At 36.2% G+C, this 23,640-nt stretch overlaps 1 protein-coding gene across 1 annotated transcript in view; it reads left to right on the forward strand.

The window, feature by feature from the left end:
- Window positions 1-23,095, forward strand: part of LOC140756378 (serine protease inhibitor dipetalogastin) — an 81,451-nt gene extending 58,356 nt beyond the window's left edge. Inside the window, exons 3-12 of the mRNA XM_073091853.1 lie at window positions 15,307-15,447; window positions 15,950-16,097; window positions 16,704-16,865; window positions 17,396-17,539; window positions 18,003-18,167; window positions 18,760-18,921; window positions 19,374-19,499; window positions 19,910-20,086; window positions 20,699-20,857; window positions 21,430-23,095. Coding sequence (XP_072947954.1) covers window positions 15,307-15,447; window positions 15,950-16,097; window positions 16,704-16,865; window positions 17,396-17,539; window positions 18,003-18,167; window positions 18,760-18,921; window positions 19,374-19,499; window positions 19,910-20,086; window positions 20,699-20,857; window positions 21,430-21,508 — 1,463 coding nt within the window. The 3' untranslated portion in view covers window positions 21,509-23,095. The remainder of the gene's footprint in view (window positions 1-15,306; window positions 15,448-15,949; window positions 16,098-16,703; window positions 16,866-17,395; window positions 17,540-18,002; window positions 18,168-18,759; window positions 18,922-19,373; window positions 19,500-19,909; window positions 20,087-20,698; window positions 20,858-21,429) is intronic.
- The last annotated feature ends 545 nt before the right edge of the window (window positions 23,096-23,640 follow it).

Here is a 23,640-nt window from a genome sequence, read left to right on the forward strand (position 1 = left end):
ATAACTGTGTAAATGAAAGTGCATGTAAACTAAAAATAATGCAAATAATAAAAGTTTGAAACTGATATCCAAATAAAAAGATAATACAATACAGTATTCATTTAAATTATTCTCCTGCTATTATTTTATTAAATTAATTTAAGATATAATAAAAAAAGTAATAAAACGATTGCACAATCCTTATAAATATTTATTTTATTTTGTAAAAATAAAACCGTAAAATAATAATCTATAAAACATTTGAAAAGTTTTAATACCACCCGTGAAAATAAAACGATTTTTAAGAGTATGGTTGTAAAGATAGATAGATACATTCTGATATATTCTGAAGGTGGTAGAACCCTTTGTGGTTCGACTCCGGCGGCACCACCGCCACACCTATTTCTACCTAATAACAGCAGTGTTAGGCGCTACTGTGTTCCGGTTTGAAGGGTGTGGTAAGGGAGACAGACTTTTCCGAGGCGTTCCAGCTTAGTCCTCAGGGGTAGCGGCGCATCTGTGGCCGACCTCAGGTAGGAATATCTAATCCTATCTGGGGTTGATTACAGATGTCCATGGGCGGCAGTAGCCACTTACCATCAGGTGGACTGCATGCTCGTCTGCTACTCTTATATTATAAAAAAAAAAGAAAAAAAAATACATATATACAACCCAAGCTAATAAAAGCGTGTTATAAAGGTATGAACTTAAATAAGTTTAAGGCAATCAGTGTTTCATATTATCATACAAATAAATTTATAAATTTATATGATAATATGAAACACTGATTGCCAACGAGAGTAAAACCGTCGGTCAAAACTAGTCACCTACATAACATTTGTTAACCAAACGAGTCCCAATTAGAATAACAGCTCCTAATTTCACCCTTGGCAAAAACCATTACTGAGCACGTATGTAACGACCTTTTTATGCGCTTATGAAAACGCATAGCGCAGTTTAGAGAGCCAATTTAAAACGATTTATGTTTGAAAGAAGCGTTTGGTAATTACTTTGATTAGAATCTCAGTTTGCGGTAACATTTGGTTTAATTATTAAGTGGTTTCTTTCTTTTATTCTTACTGTTAAGTGCTCTTTGCAACGCGTTTGGTTTATTTTGGTTTCAATTTTGAATGGATTTTCATAATTCTTTGGTTTTGAAATTTTTTCAAATCAATTTTTTACGGGACTGTAAAGGTAGGGTTATGTTTTTCGCGCGTATCTTGTATGTTTGTCTTTCTTTATTCGGTCGTATCTAACAAACGGCTGGATGAATTTTAACAGTTAAAGTGTCATTATATTCGTCTCAATGACCCGAGTGTCCTTAGATAGGTGTTAGAAAAAAAACAAAATGGTGGATTTTTGGCGCGTAATAATAACTCATTTATTTATCTACATGTTTTGTTTAATTGTGTTTCGCAAATATTCTTATACGATATAATAAGTAAAATATAATTAAGGATATAGTCTACCACACCCACCAAGTGTGAATTGATAGACTTCACACATTCTTGAGAATTTTAAAGAGCTCTCAGGTGAGCAGGTTTCCTCACGATATTTTCCTTCACCGTTTAAGCAAATGATAATTAATTTCCAAAATGCAGTTCCAAAATTACTATGGCGACGATTATTCCATATTGCTAACATACATTCAGGATTATCCTTCGCATCTATGAGAGCGTGGCCATCCTTTTCGGTATAATCAATTTACATTTACAGCAATTATGGTGCAGTTTCATGAATTCAACAATACTTTGTTAAAGTTCTTGTTAATATGTATATCAGGATATTCAATCTTCATATACTCCATAGCAGAACATGAATTATAAGTAGGGTAATACATAGATAAGTATAGATATCTCACCGCCTTGTAATTGAAGGAAGCCATTAAAGGGCTTAAATGGCTGACAGTTCTGTCAACCATTTAATAGCTGTCATGATATAATTTAATTGCAGTTAAGACACGAAATCGAAGAAAAAGTGGAGAAATATAGTTTCATTCGTAATGATCTAAAAACTACATTTTTAAAAGGTTTTTCAAACACGAAAATAGATGACAGTGACAATTTCAATTGTCAAAACTGGTTACATTTTCTTGTTAGGAGTAAGTAATCTTTACTAATCTATAGGGTAATACTCGTATAATGAAAATAAATAATCCAACTTCCACAATTTAGATGAATCAAATGGCACCTCCTGTCTTATAATCCATCAAATAATTGGGCTATAAGGAGTGCCAAATAATCAGACATACATACTTACAAACTCTCGAAAAACTTTACCCTCCGCAATCACATCAAAATAGTTCAAAACTTCACCAAACAGAATCTATGATAATTTTGGGAACTACCAACAAACAGTGCACTCCAGAGCACATGTGTGTGACAGAGACAGCACATTGGAAGAGCGGGACGGCGGTATGTACCGTAATCGCTCTAGATATAAAATGTTTCTCGGTACACAATTTCGAGTAAATACCAACAGGAAACCTTTAGGGTTATCACAAAATTAATATTTAATAAAGGGTTTAATGGGCAGTGATAGCCTAGTGGTTAAGAAACTCGGACTCTCGATCGAGGGGTCCGAGGTTCAAATCCCAGGTACCTCTGATTTTTCAAAGTTATGTGCGTATTGGAAATTAATTATCCCTTGCTAAACGGTGAAGGAAAAGCATCGTGAGGAAACCTGCATACCTGAGACATTTATAAAAAATAAAAATCTCAAAGGTATGTGCAGTCTACCAATACGCACTTGGCCAGCGCGGTGGACTATGGCCTAATCCTTCTTATTATGAGAGGAGACCCGTGCCCAGCAGTGGGACGTTAATGGGTTGATGATGATGATGATGATGAAAGGGTTTAATATGGTTCGACTACGGAGGCACTACCGCCACACCTATTTCTACCTAATAACAGTGTTAAAACGCTATCTACAGTTACACTACTTACACTCGTATTCCCTGTGTCATGGATGCCATGGACACACACAAAGGCAAATACACAAACACCCAGACCCAGAAAAGAAATCTAAATTCATCATTTAGATACCTGTCTGGCCGAGGATCAAACCTGGAACCCTTTGCGCTTCAGACCGGTATGGTGACCGCTCGGTAAGCGTTACTGCGTTCTGGTTTAAAGGGTGTGGTACGGGAGACATACTTATTCAAGGCGTTCCAGCTTAGTACTAAGGGGTAGCATCTGTGGCGGACCTTCTTCGGTAGTTCTTTAATTTTATATGGGGTTGATTACATATGTTCATGGACGGTAGCAGACACTTACCTTCAGGCGGAATGCATGCTCATTGTGTCCTTAATCCATTACTGTTCTACTGAGGGTATGGATCTCCACTCTGAATAGGAGGGGACAGTCTCCATAGTCCACCGCGCTGGCCAAGTGTGGATTGCTAGACTTCACACACCATTGAGAACGGTACCGGGTACCATTTGAAGGGAAACCTTCAAATGGTACAAAAAAACATTCGTTTACAAAAAAGGGTATCACTGCTTCAATATTATAACACTAAAAGGCAACCCTATTACAATATTAGGTGGACTACATGTTCGTCTGCTACTCCTATATTATAAAAAAAAACATAAATAGGTGTGGCGGTGGTGGCTCCGGACCACACAGGGTTTTTCCACCTTTAAAATATTATCCTTGAGGACTAACTAGGCACGTATAATTGTTTTTGATTACACAGTAGCGCTAATAAGCGCTGTTGAAAAGCAAAAACAGTCATAGAGTTTTACAAACTAGTTATTTTTCTATATTCTAAGAGTCGCTAATTACATACTATAAATAAAATACAGATCTTATCCCATATGCTGTCCTCTTTACTGGTTATGTACGTAATTCTATTTAATAAAAGACTGGATTTTATGTCACTTTAAAAATATCAATGATATAAATGGATTGACTGTAAACAGCTTTTAAATACTAGTTTAAATAGATTACTTATGTCAATTAATGTTTATCATTCAATATGTAATCTGAAACTGAATGTCTGTGTTTGTTTTAGTAAGTATTGTAATCCAACAGATTTTTTATAACGTTATGTTTGCTAAGGTGAACGCAATCCACTTGATAGTACATGGTCTATCAATCAACATCATCATCAAGCCATCACTGCCCCATTACTGGGCACGGATCTAATCTCAGAATGAGAAGGATTAGGCTATAGTCCACCGCCCTGGCGAAGTGCGAGTTGGTAGACTTCACATACATTTGAAAACATTTTTAAAGATTTCTCAGGTATGCTGATTTTCTCACGACGTTTTTCTTCACCGTTTAAGCAAGTGATAATTAATTTCTAATACGCACATAACTTTGAAAACTCCGAGATGGGTTCCTAGGATTTTAACCTCAGACCCTTCGATTGAGAAACTGACGTTGATATTATAAATATCACGTTTATCACATTGTATTACAGTATTATTACTGAATACGTTCAAAAAGAGTTCTGTAAAGAATCTTTGAATAAAATATTTTTAATTCATTTGAAGATAGTTCAAATATGTATGCTTTACATTGATATTGTAATATAAAACTTAAGCTTAAAAGAGAGTTAAGCGGTTAACTTAGTACTAAACTAGTATAACATGTTCTTAGTGTCAAACGAGATGCAAACTAGGGATCGAGTGAGAGTGTTCTCTGTAAGGCAACGCTAGCCACAAGGATTAATTGGCTTTGAAGTTTATTTATCGGAGCTCATAGTACGGTGATAATGTGGAGAAATTTTAGTGCTCTTGGTATAGTTTTAAGAGACTAGTTCTATCTTTTGATGTGAAACATCTATAGCCCCACGTAAAACCGATTTCTGGCGTGGCGACGCATGCCGTGGCGACGATGGTATATATATACAGTCTACATGCAGTAGTGTGTACGGTGTGGCGACGCGTCGCCATGCGCAATCGACTGTGCGATCGTAATATTTTATTTTATCATTATGGCATATTTAGTTCCTATCACAATATGTTCTTTTCTGCATATTACTTTTACAAAATAATGTCGATGTTTCACATCTGCCAGGCGTCCCGTGACGGCTCACATTTTTTTAGCGTTCTTAAAGGGTAAAAACGGAATCTTTATAGTAAGCCTCCAGTCTTTCCGTCTGTCACGGGGCTCTCCTGAAACGTAATAGTAAGACACTTGAAATTTTTAATTGGCAACCAGTACATTGCTACTCTTGAGGATTAAGTAGAAACGCTTCAGATAAATACGAGTATGTCTCTCTTACTACCCTAAGCGGAACACAGCAGCCCTTAATATTGCTGTTATGAGGTAGAAATAGGTGTGGCGGTGCTGCCGCCGGAGTCGAACCACAAGGAGTTATCACCATCAATTAGTATAGATATTTCCCATGAGGGAAGTAAATAATAATTAAATATTAATTAAACAGTGTGAAAGTGAAAACTTTAATTGGTAGAAGTGGATAATTACTTCAACCTTCGCAAACATAAACCAGTATTGAATTAAACAAATCGAGTGTTAAAATACTTGGCATAGTGCAAGTCGAACTCGCAACTGGAGGGTTCCCTACCACCAAAATTTTCATATAATATATGAAAGTAAAAAAGACATTTTTCCAGAAGAGCCACTTTAAAATTTAACAATATTTTTGTTTCGAAATCTTTTATTTATATGAGAATTAAATAATGATAAATACAATTATAAGTAGTTATTTATATAACCACAGTACTGTTAGGACACATTAAAATAGGAAATTTATTAAATTGTATCTTTAACAGAAAAAATAATTTTGAATTGTGCCATTATTCTTGCAAGGCAGCGATATGTTTAAAATTTTCAGTTTTTTGTTATTAAAGCAGCCATTGCAGTACCTACGTGCATTGTGTGAAATTTGAACTGTCTTACTATTTCGGTTTAATAGATAAAGCGAAAAATTCGAAAAATAGCAGTTCTTCTTTGGCGACCTCAATTTATTTTTATTTTTTTTTTATTTTTAGTATTTGTTATTATAGCCACCATTATACATAGTCTGTAAAAAATCAAGTGTTTATCTATTATTGTTCCAGAGATAGAGACGGGCAGACAGCGGAGGCTAAGTTATTACTAAGGGTTTTTCCCTTTACTTACGGAACCCTAAAAAATGGCAATAAGTTAATTATTATTGCATTTAAACTAAACATGATCGCAGAATTTTCTCTCGCGTTATTAACTGGAGAAATCTTGGAAATAGGTTAAGAAGCTTTACTTTCGCTCAATCACAATACTTTGAAAGCTCGCCTTAGGGCACGTGTACATTGGACTTTCGCGTCTTTAAGTTTACGCTGGTACGGGATGTCAAATTATTTTCCCACTGCTGGGCAAAGGTGACAAAAACTGGGGGAGCGTTTTTTTTATGGTAAGTGGCTACTGCCGCCCATGGACATCTGTAATCAACCCCAGATAGCATTACATATTCCTGAGGTCGACCACAGATGCACCGCTACCACTGAGGACTAAGCTGGAGCGTTTCGGAAAAGTATCTCCTTTAGCAAATCCTTCAAACCATAACACATCAGTGCTTAACACTGTTATTAAGCAGAAATAGGTGTGGATGGTCAAGATCATTTTTAAGGCGTTTCAGCTTAGTCCTCAGGGGTACCGGCGCATCTGTGGCCGATCTCAGGTAGAAAAATCTAATCCTATCTGGGATTGATTAATCCACTTACCATCAGGTGGACTGCATACTCGTCTGCTACTCCTATACAATAGAAAACCTCCCTAGGAATTGAACCTCAGACTCCTTGCGTGAATCCATCTAACTAAGCTATCACTTGAAGTAATGAAGTCAGTGTGAAATCACCTTTACAGAGCGACCACCTATCCATTTCACAAGCTCTCGATAATTCGTCTCAGTTCTTTGTTTATCGAGTTTCACTAACGGTGACCATCTTACCTTTATAACAAAGGGCTAAACAAAAAACAATAAAAATGGTTAACAATATAAATTGAGTTAAATAAGAGAAAGTTCAAAATAACGATCCGCGTGGCCGAGCGGAGGTTCTGGGTTCGAGCCTCGGCTATTTATTACATTATGATTATTGAGGATTTGAGACAGTTTTTTATTATATTGTTCTATACAAAACTTTCAATATATATTAATTTATGAAATACGTATAAGTAAGTAAGTTAGTAGTTGTGGTTCGACTCCGGCGGCGCCACCGCCTCACTTATTTCTACCTAATAACAGCAGTGTTAGGCGCTGCTGTGTTCCGTTTTGAAGGGAGGGGTAAGGGAGACAGACTTTTCTGAGGCGTTCCAGCTCAGTCCTCAAGGGTAGCGGCGCATCTGTGGCCGACCTCAAGTAGGAATATCTAATCCTATTTGGGGATGACATCTGTATGCCCATGGGCGACAGTAGCCGCATACCATTAGATGAACTGCATACTCGTCTGCCACTATATATTATATTCAATAATAATTACGCATATATCAACAAAAAACTAGGATATGAACCCCGGACTCGTTACTTAAAAGTCCCACTAAGCTTAAACACTCAAATTACAGTTAGAGTATTACACATTCGTATTTCCCCGAATGCATGCGGTAACTGTAAAAACAGTTATATATAAACAAACGCCAAATTAACACGTAGGGGTCGCGGGTTCGAGGTTGCAACATTATATGCAGTTTCTTTTGTAATGGTAATGTTTTTGAGTTCGACTCCCTTGACGAAACTTTTATACCTTTTAGTCATAAGAACAGTATAGTATTGTGTTCTGGTTTGAAGGATGTACGGGGGACATGAGGCGTGCCATCTTAGTCTTCAGGTATCACAAAGAACATCCATGGACATCTGTTATCAATCCCAGATAAAATTAGTTTCCTACTTTTGGTCACATAATAATATGCGCTACCTAAATACTAAACTGGACCACCTCAGAAAAGTATGTCTCCCTTACCACGTCCTTCAAACTACAACACAGCAGCGCTAACTACTGCTGTTATAATGCAAATTGGGGCAGTGGTGCCGCTGGAGTTGAGCCACAGAGATACCTGAGGACTAAGCTGGAATGCCTCGGAAAAGTAAGTCTCCCTTACCACACCTCAAACCAGAACACAGCAGCACTAACCATTGCTGTAATTATGCAGAAATAGGTGGCGCGGTGGTGCCGCCGGTGTTGAGCCACAGAGGGTTCTACCATCTTCGAAGTAGGACTCACCATCACTTACCATCATTTACCATACTTATATACGACTCTAATATTATGAAAGGTCTTACAGAACATGATTTCTATCTATAAAGTTTATTTTCACTTAACATAAAAGTTTTCTTTATAGAGTAGAGATTCTCAACTTTCGTTTTATTTTCTTTTCTGCGGTGAAAAAAATTCTCGCGGACATTAAAAAGCTTTTAAGTAGTGATGTAAGGGTTGAGATAAATGGGATAAGTTATCCCTTTAGTTGTTGAAGGGCCGATGTATTGGAGGCCCGAGTGGCCGAGTTCACCATACCAGTCTGACGTGCAAAGGGTCCCACGTTCGATCCCTGGCCAGACATCTGAATGATGAGTTTGGATATCTGTTCTGGGTCTGGGTGTTTATGTATTCGTCTTTGTGTGTGTCCATGGCACCCACGATATAGGGAATCCTAGTGTGGGCTGTGAATGACACATACACGTATTTACATACATATTATTTCTGCCTAATAACAGTGTTAAGTGCCGTTTCAACGGAGACATACTTTTCCGAAGCATTTTCGCTCCGTCCTTAGGGGTAGCGGTGCATCTATGGCTGACCTCAGGTAGGATTTTTTAAGGTGGTAGAACCCTTTGTGGTTCGACTCCGCCACACCAATTTCTGCCTCATAACAGCAGTGTTGAGCGCTGCTGTGTTCTAGTTTGAAGGGTGTGGTAAGGGAGACTTACTGTTCCGAGTATTCCAGCACCGCCCTCAAGAGTAGCGCCGCATCTGTGCCGACCTCGGATAGGAATATCTAATCGTATCAGGGGTTGATTACTAATGTTTATGGGTGGCAGTAGCCACTTATCATCAGGTGGACTGCACGCTCGTCTGCCACTCCTATATTATAAAAAGACCAAGTTTCATATAAATTTTCCCATTAACGTTTAACTTGTATCCTGACCCACACATACGAAGTAAAGTAAAAGCTGTAATACTGATACGCTTAACCCTACATACAGCATTGCATATGTTTAGCATGCTAACCGATACTCACTTTCTCGTACGAAATAGAAATCGCGGGGTCAAGTGGCCACTAGTGTCCGTTTACGTATCGCGGGACGAAATACAAACGAGATAAGAATTTGTGTCAGTATGACGGTCGCAAATGTTTTTAAAGATAATTAAATTAAAGATAAGGTTTAAGGTTTAAGATATTTACTATTTTTCTTCAAATCAGAACTCAGATTGATTGATTACAAATGCCTATGGCCACTGACCATAATGTGGACTGCAAGCTTCTTCGAGTGGAAATATCCACTTTAAAAAACGGCGACATGGAGTTCCATACTTACGCATTTCATCTTAGTCTTCCCGGGTCTACGTATCTGACCTTAAGTACGACTTCGATCTTGTTTGGATATAAATGTCTATACGCGCCTATCACCACTTTCCATTTAACAACCTCTACCCTCATTTCTTTTAAAATATTCATAAAAAACCAACCAGTCTATAAAATGTCATGAAAAACGCCAATCACTGTCAAAAAGAACGATGACAGCTGTCATTGACAGAATAATGGGTTTATTGGTGTTAAAAAGATTATAAATGAATTGCCATTCAGCTATAGAATGTCATTCAAGTTTTTTCGATAGATAGTGTTTTGAAGTGACACTTTTTATGCCGCTTTTGATTGTGGTTCTATCGCTAGTAGTGGGCGATAAGCGAGTGAAATGAATTTGGACTATGTGACAATCGGTTGAATGATTGTATGATAAAAAACATGCCTTTTTTATGTAGGAATTTAATTTAAAATACTCAATATTATTTTATTTTAATAAATATTGTATGATTTAAAATTGAAAAGTGTTAATTTATTTAAATTTTGTAAAGTTGATTAACGTAAGCATAACTGAATTTTATTGTAACATATGTATTTTTTCATTTAGTTATGTATTTAATGGTTAATTTTAAAAACTTGTTGTAATTACTCGCTGCTAATTATCTCCTGATAACTATTTCTTCCAATGAAATTTCTGGAATGCATAAATTAATAACAAAATTATAAATTCCTATGAGATCTTATAAATCCATTAATTAATTATTTTTATGAACATCGCTTATCGCTTCACTCTTTCATGTAGACAAGTGGTTTATGTTTTTGCGACCGTAACCAAAGACTGAATGATAAGTACCTACTTCCCATTGTTGTAAGTGTTTTACGGTCATAATAAATAATTGGTCAATACAATAAGATGTTCAAAATCTTTTATTACATATTTTTTATTCTGGTGCATTATAACAGCACTACAGATGTCTAGGCGGCAGTGGTCAGACATACTGTTCTAGTTTACGAGTACTACACATCTACACTAATATTATAAAGAGGAAAACTTTGTTTGCTTGTTTGGTTGTAATGAATAGGCTCAAAAACTACTGGACCGATTTTAAAAAATCTTTCACCATTCGAAAGCTACATTATCCACGACTAACATAGGCTATATTTTATATGAAATATATTTGATAAATAGATTTTGAGGCGGTACAAAGTTTACCGGGTCAGCTAGTACTTCATATAATAACAGTTCGGTATTTTAATTTTAAAAACAGTGATATCCTAGTGGTTCAATCGCAGCGTCTTGATCGAAGAGTCCAAGGTTCAAATCCTAGGCATGCACCTTTAATTTTTCAAAGTAAATTGCGTCATCATCAACCCATTACTGTCTCACTGCTGGGCACGGGTCTCCTCTCAGAATGAGAAGGATAAGGCCATAGTCCACCGCGCTGGCCAATTGCGAATTGGTAGACTTCAAATACCTTTGAAAACTTTTTTTTTTTAAGATCTCACAGATATGCAGGTTTCCTCACGACATTTTCTTTCACAGGTTAAGCAAGTGCTAATTAATTTCTCATTCTCATTCTGTCGTTAACTGTGCCCAGCAGTGGACAGTAATTAATGATGAAATCACTGTTAAATATTATAGTAAAGACAAGATAAATTTAGTTACGATAACTAGATTTTATTGTAACAAGACTAGATTATTATCAGAACCGATTGGATCAAACCAGATTGGTAGCCACTCGAGACTCGACGACAGTGGGAATGTATCCGGTGAAACTATATGATTAAGTAGTCAATTAGCTAGTTTATTTTTATAAAAACAATAAAATCAAAAATGGCGTATATGACTACCACAATTTAGTCGAATTCCATGACACCACATATACTAAAATCCGTGAAGCCGTTTGGGCTGCGGGGTGTGCCAAAAAATGACATCTTATACATATATAAAATTCTCGTGTCACAATGTTAGTTACTGTACTCCTCCGAAACGGCTTTACCAATTTTTACCAAATTTTATACGCATATTCAGTAGGTCTGAGAATCGCTTACTATCTATTTTTCATACCCCTAAATGATAAGGTTCATCCTTAATTTTTTTTTATTTATATGGCAACACAACGTTTGCCCGGTCAGTTAGTTTGTATATATAATATGAATGAAATAGGTAGTGAATGAGAAATAAAGATATATAAATATCTACATATATAAATGTTCTTGACTATGTTCTAGCAAATAAACAATTGAATTTGAGTAGTTGTTGTTTCCCATCAGGAATTAGCCGTATTTCATGACATCTAAAAGAAAAATGGCGAACATATTTTAGAAAACTTAAAATCAGACTTAAATTAAAAATTATACTATAATGTATCATTACCCCAGATCTATTTCTCCAGAGTAAAAAAATATCAAATTCCTAACGGGTATAATCGTTTAATATTTTACGCTCGGTACGCCAATTAAAACGTAGAGCTGTCATGATTTGACAAATGTTAATCGTTAGTTAACAGAACGTTAACCGACGGTCCAATAAGGGTGCTTACACACGAACGACAGGCTGGGCGCTGGAGGATAAGGTTCCATCTACACCAACTGAACTCGTGGCGGTTCTCCACGGTTCGGTTTACACGGATGTTCTTCCACGGACGTGTAAAATGTGGAATGAGCTCCTGCTAATTCTTCATACAATTCATACAGCTAATTCTTAATAAAAATATAGATTTTCGTATCATATAATGTGTATTTTATAAAAGAACTTTATACGTAGACTAAATTTGTTGACGGCATTTTTATTGACTCTACATTTTGATTGAATGTGAAGTTTACTGTGTTCTACAGTTTTTTAAAACAACTAACACTGTTTTTAGTTCAAGGGTTCGTGGTATGCATCGTGTATTACTGTCGCTCGTGTGTCACTGCCCTAAACCTATGTAATTACTTCCCCAGACAAGTGTACGTAATTGTTTTACATAAAACTCAACTCATATGGCCGTATTAAAAGTTATATGTATTTTTGATTGCGGTTTACTTTGATGGTTTTCGCTAAATTGGAACTTGTTATTGCTAAAGTTAAAGTTGGTGATTGTTTTAACGATTTGGATTTTTAATTTCCTTTTCAAATTGGTTTAGATCGGCTTTTTGATCTTTTGTGCCGGATAATACGTATGAAACCGAATGAAACGTCATTTAAATTAATTAAAAACTAGAAAAACATAGAGTATACATACCTATACTGTATTTCTATACAGATGGACTGTAATTGGATCGAAAAAACTGCAAAAACGCAGTATGACACGACAGTTTGACACGCAGGGTCCCGGGTTCGGTCCTCGGCTAGAAAGATATCTAAATTATGAATTTGGGCTTATGTTCTGGGTCTGGGTGTTTGTGTATTCGTCTTTATATGTGTCCATGGCACCCACGACACTGGAAATCTCCTAGTGTGGGGCTATGAATATAGAAAGCATTTTTAACACGCTTTTATTAGCTTGGGTTGTACGTTTGTATGTATGTACGTAACAGTAACGGAATCTTTGAACCCGATTTCTATCCACTTTGAACGTTCAGTTTAATTTAAAATTTTGAAGAATTATACAAAAACCGATGACAATACACGATTTTAATAATTTTGTACCATTGTCCTTATCAATATCCTCAGGATTAACGATTTTCGAGGCGAGAGAAAGCGCCTCCACTCCACGCTTTTTTTACAATTATACAATTTACTGTTCCTTAATTGATTCCTAGATTGAAAATTTTTGAACTATATTTATTTGTACAAAGCAACGAATCTGTAATCGAAACTGTATACTGTAACTGTGTAGATCTTACCTTTCAAATAAACGTAGATAAGTTTTTTAAATTCACACTGATAACTGCAACACCAATTAAATGAATAGGCGCTAGGATCCCCATCGGCCTTGCCTCCCAAGGAATGAGGTCATATCCCATTTATGACCAACATATGATTCATAAATGCATGTGCATTGTATAACACTATGAGAAGGTCAGAACCAATCTACGAAGTTACGCAATGTCGACCGGGAACTGGATGGGTGACCAGTGGTGGCGAACGCGTTTAAGTGGGTACTTTGAAAGTTAAAAACCTTTGTCAGAAAATTCTGTGATGTAACAATCTGATTCGATTCCATTCCGCAAATGGTAGAACCTTTTTTATTTTGACTCCGGTGACACCACCGCCACACGTATTTCTGCCTCATAACAGCAAGCGCTGCTGTGTTCTAGTTTGCAGCGTATTTGTGCCCGATCTCAGGTTGGAATGTAATTGGATGGGGATACTGGGGATTACAGATGTCCATTGGCGACAGTGGCCACTTACTATCAGGTGGACTGCATGCTCCTTTCCTTCTATTTGATTTGGTTCTCAACCACACTTTGATTTCAACAACAAATCCTAATGAATATATATATCCTTAACTATTGGTTAAATATTGAAGACTTTATGTTTGTGTACAATAGCAGCGTGATGCTGTATCTATGGCTGATCGGGTAACGGGAAGCTGATGACGCTTGGATACTGTCGCCGCTGTTATATCTAACAGTGATAAATCTCTTAGCGTTGTGGCATTGTTTCCGAGAGGCCATTAAACAAGCGGGTAATAAAGTAATAATAATTACTTTATTATATTCCTATATAAAGTAATAATAATTACTTTATTATAGGAATGTGGTGGAACCCTTCGTGCTTTGACTCCAGCGGCACCACCGCCACACCTATTTTTACCTTAACAGCAGTGTAAAAAATTGAAAATGTAGATCACAAGACACATATCTCGGACTTTAAAATTAAATATTCAAATAATAATAGGTAGGTACATTACGGTATAATTGAAATATAAGTAATAAATATTTTACAGCATAAGTAGTTAAAATATAAGTATAAAAATTGCCTTGCCTCATATTTACAAAAAAAATCGATCACGATAAAAACAAACGTAATCTTATCTTTGTGCTAAAAATAAAAAGTTAAGAAACTATAAACGAATATAACGCTTTTAAAGAACTTCATCTTCACCGGGTTGTTGCCCTTTGTCCGTTGTTTTACAGTTTCAAACCGCTATTTTTATGGCCTCAGTACCGCCGTTTTTATGGCCCCAAGCAACAAAACGGCCAGAGGCGCCGCAGACCGGGAAACTCCATTAGTGGCGATGCTGCACTAAACGTTTTATCTTGTGCTAGGAAAAATCTATGAGTCTACCACTTTAATTAGGAATTTCTTCGGAACTGCTAAGTGTAGTTTAAAACTTTGCGAGAACATAGGGATTTAAGCGTTTATCTTTATAGTACTAATAGCTTAAAGGGTTCACATTTTAAACTCCGGGAATTGTATATTAAGTTAACTAAAATATGAAATATTAGATGACCATGCACCTTAGTAGTGGCAAAGCATCTATAATTGGCTTCAAGTACCTGTTTTATATTGAGTTTGTCACATTTGACAAGATTCGGTGGACTCCAAGGTTGTTCGCTACTTCATTTTTCTAAAAATAAATCTCGTTATCGATCAAGGAAAATATCGTAAGTAAACCTACATACCTGAGAGTAATTTAAATTTTCTTAGAAATTGGAATAAGCGATTTTCCTTGTTTCATAGTATGTTCATGTATCGTTTAAGAAAATCTAGTGTGAATTTGCAATAAACCAGATGACTTTGTCTTTGAAAAATATGTATCACTAGACCTTTCTTGCCGCTTCTGCTCCATAGCGAAATACCTTCCGAAGCGGTGGTAGTTTGTTGACTTTCAAAAATTATTCTATATGAATCAATTTTGAATAAATGAGATTTGAATTTGAATTTGAATTTGTACTAAAAATTAAAAGTTGATATTGTTTTTGTTTCCAGCGCTGTCCTGGACAGAGGGCGCTCGCGATGCCTCCTGCCCTCGTATCTGCGGCCCTACGTTGCAAGGGGAGCCAGTCTGCGCCACCGATGGCTACATCTACCCTTCGCTTTGTGAGATGAGGAAGAAGACTTGTGGAAAAGGTAATATTTATGTTATAACAGCTACAATGATAATGATGATGATGATTTATAACGATGTAGTGACTGCCAAGAATATCTGCAACAGGAACCAAATATGACTAAATGACGAAGTTTTTCTTTACGGTCGATTGCAGGTCGAGATTTATTTTTAATTTACGATTACGACAAAGCTCAAGAACTGATAATAATATGATTTTTTCTATTTCAATAAGTTATCGGCAGTGATGCTGCTGTAGCCGAAAAAATATTACTTGTACATAATTTTCTTGATTTAGGTTGCAGAAACTTCAGGACATAGGATCCATTAGAGATAAAGCATAGGCTCTATATCAGTATGCCCTTTAGGTAGTATGCCCTTTTTCTGTTTTAGCTAAATTAGTAACTTGGAAAAAAGTTTCTTCAGTATAAAAGAACAAGGAAACAATAGTAGAATTCTTTGTTAGATTGCTTAACAACTAAGCCACGTACACCACTTTGATCTAAAATCTCGTCCTTTTCCTAGGTGTCCGGTTAGCTCAGGACCAGGGTTCCTGCTCCCGCGCCCAAGGTTCCAAGTGCGAACATCGCTGCACATCTGAACGTGATCCCGTCTGCGGCACCAACGGCCGCACCTACCTGAACAGATGTATGCTGCAGGTTGAGATTTGCAGGTGGGTTTCTATTGGTTTCAGTAACTTTACTTTTAAAAGACGCATTCTACACTCTTAGCTCCACACTAATCCTAATAAACATAAACACACACAATAACGAGTACACAAATACTCTGACACAGAAGACGTCTGGCCGGGGATCGAACCCGGAACCCTTTGCGCGACAGACCGGTACGGTGATCGATCCACCACGCGGGTAAATGCTGGAAATGTTGATTTTAAACAGAAAAAGTAGAAGTGATCGATTTGAAATTCATCCTGCCGGGCTGGAGGTCTAAATTTCAAACACGCCTCTGGTTTTTCGAAATAATGCGTGTTTTAGAATTCAATTATCACTTACTTTCTCGGTGAAAGTAAACTCTTCAGTGAGAGTCAGGAACATTTCATTCATAATCAGTGAACTTTGAATTCAATATATAGATTTCTGTTGATGCTCAGTGACATTCGTCAATTTTATCCACAACGCAAACCGTTTTACTCCTTCAACTTACTTTTATACAGAGCATCTTATCTATAAGCTTTTGAAGTCTTACTTCCCGTTAATAATCACGTATAAATCAGTTTTGAACCTTTCATTTTGAACCTTTTCGAAACTTTTACTTTCAGAGTCGGCATCGGCCTATCTCACCTGGGCGCGTGCAACAACATGAGCGCTCATCGCGAGAACTGTCCCGTGGATTGCTCCCAGGCGCCCCTCGATGGTCCCATCTGTGGATCCGATGGAAACGTCTACAAGAGCACCTGCCAGATGAAGCTGCTGACATGCGGGTAAATATCTTAAAAGTTATGGTGTCCTGGTAAATCTGAAAATTATTAAACTAAACTAAAATTAGTTTAATCATTTTCTGATGTACCAGGACATCATAACCATAGACTATTTAATCTAAGTTATCATACCATTTTAGGAACTTTTTCAAATATTTCGATCCAAAATAATTTCACAGGTAAAGAGCTAAGATGTTGACTATTTTAAAACAAGTGTTCGAGATATACGATATTAAATCACTCTTTCAAAGTTTTTAAACATCTTGCATACTAGGTACGAACATTTTTTTACTAATGGTAAATGGTTCCTTCCGCCCATGAATATTTGTCATCAACTCCATATAAAACAGGGGTTCTACCTAAAGTCGATCACAGATGCACTGCCACTCTTGTGGAAAATGCTCGCATCATTATGTAAGTCGGCGGTATCCACATTCTTTCACCAAAATGTAAGAATTTCACGGTAAGGTATGATTATGACCCGTTCGAATGCAATATCCTCATGTTGCATATCTTTATTTCTTCTTTTCCAGCCAAGGAGTAGTTCGTACGAGCAAGAAGCACTGTCAAACAACACGCCACTGCCGCGAGTCCTGCTGGCGGGTAGCAAGACCTACTTGCGGCTCTGATGGGAAGCTGTACGCCAACGCTTGCAGGATGAAGGCTACCAACTGCGGGTGAGGCTCCTACTTCTTTTTACATCTCTTCTTTATATCTGTGGCTAACTTTATTTTATGTACATCTCTTTCCAGTTTGTGTACCTACTTTTAGATGTTTTATGCTTTCATCTATTACTGGCATGTCACTTTTATTATCTCATGGATATCCCTAAAAATAATTGTAATCAAACTAGAAGTTAGTATCATTATCACACGTAATTAATATTTTTTTTGTTTTGTTACTTTACCAAAATGTAGTGATGTGTTCAAAATGGTTAAAAGCAATTATTGGAAGGCTTCGATCCGCCACAACTTTCGATAATAAACGCACGAAGATTGTGATCTTTAGATCACGTTTATCAAGTGTATTTTAAAAAATAGACATAGAAAATTCCACTAGACGTATTATAAGTTCGTATAGTCCAGAAACTTTATGAAATATATGTATAGTATACATTGATACTGATATTTTAAACTCCAGAAAACACGTGTTCGAAGTACCAATGGCGTTCTGCGTGTCTCAAGAAAGGACGTCTGGTGGAGAAGCATGTGCGACTGACTGTTCTGGGCAGAAGGAGAAGCTGGTCTGCGGCTCTGATGAGAACATCTACAGGAACGAGTGTGAGATGAAGATGCTAAATTGTGGGTAAGTTGGATGTAGAAGGGTAAAATACGTTGAGACTACTAAACCTTTGTAAAAGTTTTTTTCTTCCTAGGGTTTATTTCAAGGGTTTCGGTAGGTTATAGGGTTATAGGTTATGGGTCGGGGGTCGGTAGGTTATAGGGTTTCGGTAAGAGTCCCACATAACCCTGTGTCGCTCCTAAGGCATCGGGTACCTTTTGAAGGTTTCCCCCTCGTGAACAAAAAAAAGGGTTTATTTCAAGGATATTGTTTAAACTGAATAGTTTACTTAATATTTAAACTAATGAAGATATTTGTTTCTCATTCTGGTATTATTACCAAACTTATTATTTTAGTACTTGCAACAGCAAATATTATTGTTGTTAATAACACTTATGTTTAAGTTCATATGCCTCTTAAGTTTTTTTGTATAAACAAAATATGTGTTAGGTTTTCAAAATATTCCATGATAACCTAAGTAAATATTGAAACAGGGCGATTGTTTTCCCATGTAATTTCTTGTAGTCAAATAACATTTTGAGCAGTTAATAAGCAAAGAAAATAACAAAATGCCTCTAATTTAAATAAACAATTGAATTTTCTTCATGGATTTCAGTGTCAGCAACCGCAAGATAGTGAAGAAGGTGGACATGGAGAAGTGTCGCTCCAAGATGAACAAGTGTTTGAAGGTGAAGTGTCCCAGCGAAGTTGATCCAGTTTGTGGAACTGATGCTAATGTGTACGCCAATGCTTGCCAGTTGAAGGTCGCTACTTGCTTGTAAGTAGATTCTTGTTATATTTTGATTTTAAATTACAGTGGGGGAATTCGTCGAGAGGTGGGAGTACATCGCAGTACCGATGTCACTCATTTGTGTGTTCTAGTGAAAATCTAATATTACGAGAGGCCTTTGAATTTAGTCCTCAAGGGTAGAAAAGCATTTGTGGCAAACCTATATGGGCGGTATCGATTTACGAAAGATAGAACCCCTTACAATACCGGTCCAACACCTACTGGGTTCTGGATCGATCCACGTCTAGACAGATATCCAAACAATGAATTGGTATTATAGTTTTGGTGTCTAGATGTTTATTCTTTGTGTTTTCGTCTTGTACCTTCGACTTTCACGTGTACCCATATAACATATTTTTTATTTACGTATCTTCTCCCAACCATATGCGTCACTAACCACATTACTCTAAGTTGTTCATCATAGACGTTTCGATTTACAGGAAAGGTGTCCAGCTGGCTCACTTTGGCAACTGCACCCTCCTCCCGAAGCTAGAGATCGACTGCCCGGACAACTGCGACAACGCTGTCGAGCAGCCCATCTGCGGCTCTGATGGCAACGTTTACAGGTAAATAGTTGTCATTGTTATTGTTATTTCTTTTCCTGATACTTTTACCTGGATTTACATATATTTTGCGCACTTCAGCAAACCTTCCTAGTCTTTAAATATAAGTTGAATAGACCTGTTAAAGTTGGTAGAACTCTATGTATTTTAACTCCGGCGGAATCACCGCCACACATATTTCTGCCTATTAACAGTAGCGTTAAGCGCTGCTGTGTTCAGGTTCGAGGGATGTGGTAAGGGAAGCATACTTTTAAAGGCATTATCTTGAGCGAAAAAACCTCTTCATCTTGAATACTGTTTTTTAGATGACTTGTAAAGTTTGATGATTTGATTTTGTTTAGTACATCTACAGGTCTTCTAGTTCACTGAGTTGTGACGTAACTAACATCCTTCAATTCTTTCCGTTCTTCTAGATCTGAATGCGAGTTGCGTCGGCTCACCTGCGGGCAGCACGTGGTAGCCGTCGCCGCAGCGCACTGCCGCACCACCGCGCTCTGCCACGAGGACTGCCCCGACACGCCTGCTTTCGTCTGCGGCTCTGATAACAGGTTCTACAAGAACGAGTGTATCATGAAGAAGGAGAACTGCGGGTGAGGATTTGTTTATCATGTTCTGTGATATCCTTTTTTGACGGACAAAGTTGTTCATCAAAATAAACTTTGTGGATAATTCCGAAATTGTATCAAGGGAAACAATGTTTTATGTGTTGGTCTCGAAATCTCTGTTAACCTTCCATGGAAATCATTAGAGGAACATTTCGAAAATGAAATCATTAAATTTCGTTTAATGAAGTGTATTAAGCCGTAGAAAAGCTAGACGACTCGGGCAACAGTACTTACCATATTTATTTCAGTCGTATAATAACAAGTACTTTAGAAGTGAGAATGTTACATCCATTTGAAATTAATCCTCAGGGGTGATTAATCTCTACTTCAATTAGGCCTTCAAATCTATTTGAGACTAATGATATATCGTACCTTCAGAATTAAAGTAGCATATATGTGAATACAATGTTCCTAGTAGAAAAATTACATTTGAATCAGGCGCTGCGCTTCCATTATATATCATAAACTTATCATCATCAAGAAAAAACTGCGCCATTGTTTTATACAATTTGTATCTTAAAATATCCTCTTCATATATATAAAACAAGAAAGCTTTTGTTTCCTAAACTTCATATCTTGTATGGTCTTCATCAACAGAAAGCACGTGTACGTGGTGCCTTTGAAGAGGTGTCTCTCCCGCTTCCAGTATTCTGGTTGTGCTCGTGTCTGCCCGCCGGAGTACGATCCCGTCTGTGGTACTGATGATAAGACTTACTCCAATAAGTGTTTCCTCGAGATGGAGAACTGCCGATCGAGGTGAGGAACCTATCTAAGAATTTATTTATATTTAACAAACTAAAGTACGGTTCGGTCCTGTAAGGACTAGTAAAGCAAACATCTTAATTAGAATTTTGTTCTAGATCTAGATAATTTTGTACCTATGTTTGGTTATCCATAGCACCTTTACAGAATTGTAATTTGGCCTACATTTTGAAGAAATCCATATAAGAATTAAAAACGTTTACGAAAATTGCGTCTATGCGCTTGATAGCAACCGCAAACGTTCAATCTCTACAAATAACGTGTGGTTACTTTGTAATTGCTTGCGACAAAATCTTTTATTTTCTTTTAATTTGTTAGAAAATTGACACTTCATCGGAGAGCTATAAGCGCTTGCAAACCTACACAAGCCAAGTCAAACACTCTATCCACACCTTTGATTTTTAACAGTTTCTTGTAGTTTGGCAAGCGTGTAGATGCAGCATCACATTTGAGAACTTCTTGTTCCTTAAGTCCAGAACAAAAAAAATAAACTCAAAGTATAAATAAAGGATCTTAGTTGAATAAACCAACCTATCCTAACCTAACCGCTACCTCAATTGTTCCAGGAGTCTCGTCCAGCTCAAGTACTTAGGAACCTGCACGGAGCCTATCGCAGAGGAACCCAAGAACTATCTTTATCGATAGGCATTTATCGACTAATCCTACTATAGTTACACCAGTCATATCGACGTTCGCTTCTCCACATATCGATAGGGACCCGCGTCTCACTATTAGTGCCAACTTTCTTTGTATTAAGAGTTTAAATTAAGATATTCTTAGAGTAACCGCACACTCTACGTTTAGATACAATGAACGGATACGTAAACTAATTTAATGATAATTATTTCAACTCATTTTGTACACACTATACAAGTTTATTTATTCTGGAGATTGTTAATCGTTGTGGACAAATAAGAAATACGAGTTTATGTTTCGAAGAACAGATGAGCTGGTTTTATGTGTTTTTGGATTCTACAACAAGATTTTTTCAGTTAAATAAAAGCGGAAAGCATTTATTAAACATCTAGAAAAAAATATATTAATTATCTCAAATTTAATGGGACTTTAAATTATTAAAATTAATACAAGACCGTAAAGTACGTTCGTCTGATCCGCTAAACGATTTATATTCGGATCAGGTTACGAGAGTGTAGACCGTGTGCGGTTGACTTTATATCTAATTCTTCCATGAATTTTCGTCTTCCATTTATCTTTTGTAGGGAACCGTTTACTTTCAATTTAGTTTTTTAACGCCATAACTATTTAAATACTTATTATCGTTGACACGACGTGAAAATAACCATGATTAGAATTAAATCTTAAAAAAAACTCAGTGACGTCATAGTTATATTAGTAATAACTTTTATTTTAAATATATCAGTATTTAAATATTATTGTTAGTAAACAGTTGCCCTATAGTGAATATAATGTTATTTATATTATATGTAAGTACAAAATCTTGAATCAAAATGGTGTAAACAAGATGGCGGAGAATTCAAAATGGCCGATTCCCATGTTTCGAGTATTATTTGACAGCATAGATGGTGATAGTTAAATTTTTTCGCTTATATTGATTATGAAATCATGTATTTTACCCATTTAAGTATATGGAAATCATTATTACATTCTATCTATCGTTTCAATTGTTGTTGAAGTATCTTACAATATTTCTTTTAATTTTTTCTAGACTTATATAGTTTTTATCGAAAAATGATACTTATTTTTCACCGGATTTTTTTCTGTTTAAAATTGTTGTTGGGTAAAAAATGTGATTGCATATTCAATGTTAGAGTTATGTAATTTAGTTTAAAATTTACTAAGTTTTGACTGGTTATTTATTGTTCTATTTATTATCGAGTAGTTAGTGATGTGTAAATATTATTAGCGGTTTTTATCCGAATTATTTCGAACACCCGTTTTATATTAAATATTTTAATCATAAAAAATATTGAAACTCAAAATGGCTGCTTCGAAATAATTTCATCTAAAATTATTTATTATTCGTTTTAGGAATTTATTTTTATAACTTTCGCTTAAAATTAAATTATCGATAATTACCAAAAATCGAAAATTTACAGATTATTTTATTTAAAAGAATTTCACTGTATAAATGCATTTAAAACTTAATAATTCCAGTGTAAATTCAAGTATCTGAATAGAAATAGATAATTGTATTAATACATAATACTCATGTATACGGTAAATTAAAAATAAAATGAAAAAGATTTCAAATGATGTATTTTATTAACAACCCTTAGATTTAATAAGGTTGGAATAAAATTATTTACATGAAACGTATAAAAACAATATATTTAATAAAACAATTAGGTACTTTAAAATGCAATAATAATAAACATTAAAAGTTTGTAATAATACAAACAAAAGATTTTAATTTTGGAATTTTCAAGAGTGAAGATAAATTCTAGATTTTTTGTCGAACCTGAAACAAAAGAAATAAGACGAAACATTTTTGTGCTGACGACGTATCTTTTTTATAATATATAATTAGCAGACGAGCCTGCAATCCTGGTGGATGCAGTACATGTCGCCCATGAACATCTGTAATCAACCCCAGATAGGATTAGATATTCCTACCTGAGTCAGCCACACATGCGCCGCTACTCCTGAAGACTAAGCTGGAACGCCTCGGAAAGGTTTGTCTCCCTTACCATACCCATCAAACCAGAACACAGCAGCGCCTAACACTGCTGTTATTAGGCAGAAATAAGTGCGGCGGTGGTGCCGCCGGAGTCTAACTACAAAGGGTTCTACAACTT

Source organism: Epargyreus clarus, unplaced genomic scaffold (assembly GCF_041222505.1).
Source record: "Epargyreus clarus isolate Ecla_fem2 unplaced genomic scaffold, WU_Ecla_fem_2.2 ptg000035l, whole genome shotgun sequence".
Taxonomy (NCBI): Eukaryota; Metazoa; Arthropoda; class Insecta; order Lepidoptera; family Hesperiidae; genus Epargyreus; species Epargyreus clarus.